The 3,459-nt window shown below is 43.8% G+C and overlaps 1 protein-coding gene across 1 annotated transcript in view; it reads right to left on the bottom strand.

Annotated features, from left to right (window-relative positions):
- Ralbp1 (ralA binding protein 1) overlaps nt 1–3,459 on the bottom strand; it is a 44,488-nt gene that overhangs the window by 14,528 nt on the left and 26,501 nt on the right. Inside the window, exon 2 of the mRNA XM_005361326.2 lies at nt 1,519–1,821. Within this exon, the coding sequence (XP_005361383.1) occupies nt 1,519–1,762 (244 nt within the window). The 5' untranslated portion in view covers nt 1,763–1,821. The remainder of the gene's footprint in view (nt 1–1,518; nt 1,822–3,459) is intronic.

Raw genomic sequence — 3,459 nt, 5'->3', positions numbered from 1 at the left:
CATTACAGATGGTTGTGAGCCACCATGTGGTTGCTGGGAATTGAACTCAGGACCTTTGGAAGAGCAGGCAATGCTCTTGACTACTGAGCCATCTCTCCAGCCCTGTACTAATCCTTAATTAATCCTCCTGGTATCTGCCAGAGAGCTTCACAGCCACACCCCCCTCTGAGAGGCAATGCGCCTGCCTCCTTTACCTATTTTTGTGATTCTGTGAAATGCATGCTTGTTAACTGTCTGTGTGGGTATATAAAAGGGAAACCATGTGGGATGGGTAGAATAGCAAAAGGCGGAGAGAGCATAGGAAGAATAATGAGACATGATAAAGACTTATTGAGCTAATTTATTTCGTTTAGATATCTGAGGAGATATCTCAGCTAGTTTTCACCTGCTATAGCAATCCTTTAGTGGGGCTTGATCCCAACATAAACCCCGATATGGTATGTGCCTGTAATCCCTCAAGAAACCCTTCAAAAGCATAAAGAAAACCAATAGTGGCTCGGCTCTGGTGGCGTGACTGTGGGAGAGCAGGCAGGCTGATCAACTCAATACCCCCCAGGCCCAGTTCCAGGGCTTTGAGTTGGCCCACCCCAGCTGCTGGAGTAAGTGAGCGGCTGACCTCCGGATCCACAGCTGCAGGATCCTCATGACTCAAGGCAACAGCGGATCTCTGAGTCTCTATTAGGGTTCAGTATTGACGCTGTAGCAGAAGCCAGAGGCCTTGAACTAACCTAACACCTCATTGCAATGAACACTTGCAAGTAAAGCTGTTTGGGAAAAAGGCTGTACTGCATTCCCCACAGCTTGAACTGTCACTAGGATAGACTACCGGGCATGTGGTGAAGATGAGGGAAAGCTGGAGGAGCACACGGGACATGCACAGACACTGTGGTGATAGGGTCACTGCCCGGAGGGGTCAACAGACGTTTTGATTTCTCTTTCTTCTTTCTTTCCTTTTCTAATTTTTTTTTTAAAGATTTATCTATTATGTATACAGTGTCTTACCTACACACACCAGAAGAGGGCACCAGATCTCATCACAGATGGTTTTAAGTCACCATGTGGTTGCTGGGAATTGAACTCAGGACTGCTGGAAAAGCAGCCAGTGCTCTTAACCTGAGCCATCTCTCCAGCCCCTTACTTTATTTTTTATTTACTTTTCGGGGGAGGCTACAAGGGTGGAGGGGAGATATGGAAGGACTGAGAAATTAGTACGGTTGGGATATATGATTTGAAAATAACCAAAGATTAAAAAAAATTGTTATAAAATTTTTTAAATACAGCCGGGTGGTGGCGGCGCACGCCTTTAATCCCAGCACTTGGGAGGCAGAGGCAGGTGGATCTCTGTGAGTTCGAGACCAGCCTGGTCTACAAGAGCTAGTTCCAGGACAGGCTCCAAAGCTACGGAGAAACCCTGTCTCGAAAAACCAATAGATGGATGGATGGATGGATGGATGGATGGATGGATGGATAGACAGACAGACAGATGAAAATATAAACAAAATGAAAACCAGTACTTACTCCTTTTTTCCTTTTTCTTAAATTTTCCTTTTTTCTTCCCATGGTCTTTCTCATCATCCGACACTGTATCAGGAGGCTCATGGAGGAGGTCATGAGGAGGCGAGGGCTCACCCGTCCGGTACAATCCAGGAAATTTTGTAGGGCTGATCTCCTCAGAGCTGGGGGTTCGAGTCAGCCCGCTGCCATGCTCTGCCCTGCGGTGTTCACTGGGGCTGCTGGTGGGGGGCAGGAAGCACTCGGTCATGCTGACGCCCTGACAAGAAAGGGAAGTGGTCTTCTCTGTTACCTATCCATCTGTTACACCTGCGTGGGAGAAAGCATGCAGTCAGCACACTACCATGGACGCTCCACAGAATCCTGCACTAACGGATACCCCCGACTCATACCACACGGTCCTCTCTACGCGTCATCTACTTCGGTTCTCAGAGCTCAGGCACAGATGCAGAGACACAGGTGCCTGTAATTCAAGCAGTCAGAAGCTGAGCTACAAGTCTGAGGCCAACTTGAACATAGTAAATTCCAAGATATTTTGGGCTACAGAGTGAGACCCTGTCTCAAACAAAGCAATAATAATAACGAGTCCCTTTTAAAATTAACTTATCTCTGGGTATAGTGATGCACACCTTTAATCTCAGCATTTAGGAGGCTGAGGCACGCAGATCTGAGTTTGAGGCCAGTCTGGTCTATATAGTAAGTGCCAGGACAGCCAGGGTTATATGAAGAGACTGTCTTTTTTTTTCCTTAAAAAAAAGTAATTAAATAAATTTTAAAATTTTTAAAATAACTCATCAATATAAAGGGCTTCATTTTAATAGATATTCAACATAAAACCTTATTTTTAAACTGTGCCCATCAAAAAGAAATTATAAAAGTCATATGACTATAACAAGAACAGTTCATACATGTCATATCATTATTATTTACAACGGCTAAAATAATGTTTAATGGCCCACATAAGAGCTCACTAACTATAATTCTGTGTGTGTGTAATCAGATGGTTCATGTGTGGGAATAACTAGTCTATTTTGTATGACAGCTACACGGAAGATACAAAGCAGCTTCATTTCATCATGCCTGCCCAGGAAGTGTTTCACTACAATAAACAGGCATAAGAGGTGTTCCAGTTGGTTGCTTCTCCTTTTCAGACAGAGTATACACAAAGTTCTGTGCTCAAAAGCTACTTAGAAGCTGAGGTGCGCACCTGTAACCCTAATCCTCAGAAATGAGAGCCAAGTAGATTCCAAGGCTAAGACCAGCCTGGACTACAGAAAAGCAAGTTCAAGGCCAGACCAGGCTGTACAGCGACACACTGTCCTTAAAAGAAAACATTTTTTTTTCAAGACAAGAGTCTTACTATGTAGCCCTGGTTGATGTGTTACTTGTTATATAGATCTGGCTAGCCTTGAACTCACAGAGATCCTGCAGCCTCTGACTCCTAAACTGGAATTAAGGGTGTGCACCACCATGCCTGGCTTGCTTGCTTTCATTTTGTTTTTAAGACAGCCTCATGTAGCCCAGGCTGGCTTCAAACTCTTTATGTGGCCATGAATAACCCTGAACTTCTAACCTTCCTGCCTCTACCTCCATAGTGCTGGGGTTATAGGCATGGGCCACCAGACAGATCTGGCTCTTGGTAATTTTTATTGTACACAAATTAAACCTCAATAAAGCTTTAAGAAAAAAAGGCAATCATCAGTAGCCCTTCCCAGCACTAGTAAGCCACTCTATCCATTACCCACAGGACCCCACAACTTGAATACACCTATTTGAATTATATATTCATGTATCTGTCTGCCTTCCTTGCTAATACAATCCAAAGCACCCAAATATCCAAATGACTATTTAATAAGCTATTATTTGTTCCCAACATGTATACTGCTGATAAAATGAAGCCACAAACCTTGCCCTTAGTTTTCAATTACAATCCAGAAAAAAATAAAA

Source organism: Microtus ochrogaster, linkage group LG4 (genome assembly GCF_000317375.1).
Source record: "Microtus ochrogaster isolate Prairie Vole_2 linkage group LG4, MicOch1.0, whole genome shotgun sequence".
NCBI classification, from domain to species: Eukaryota; Metazoa; Chordata; class Mammalia; order Rodentia; family Cricetidae; genus Microtus; species Microtus ochrogaster.
The sequence above is the reverse complement of the archived record's forward strand: the minus strand, read 5'-3'. Positions and strand labels throughout refer to the sequence as shown.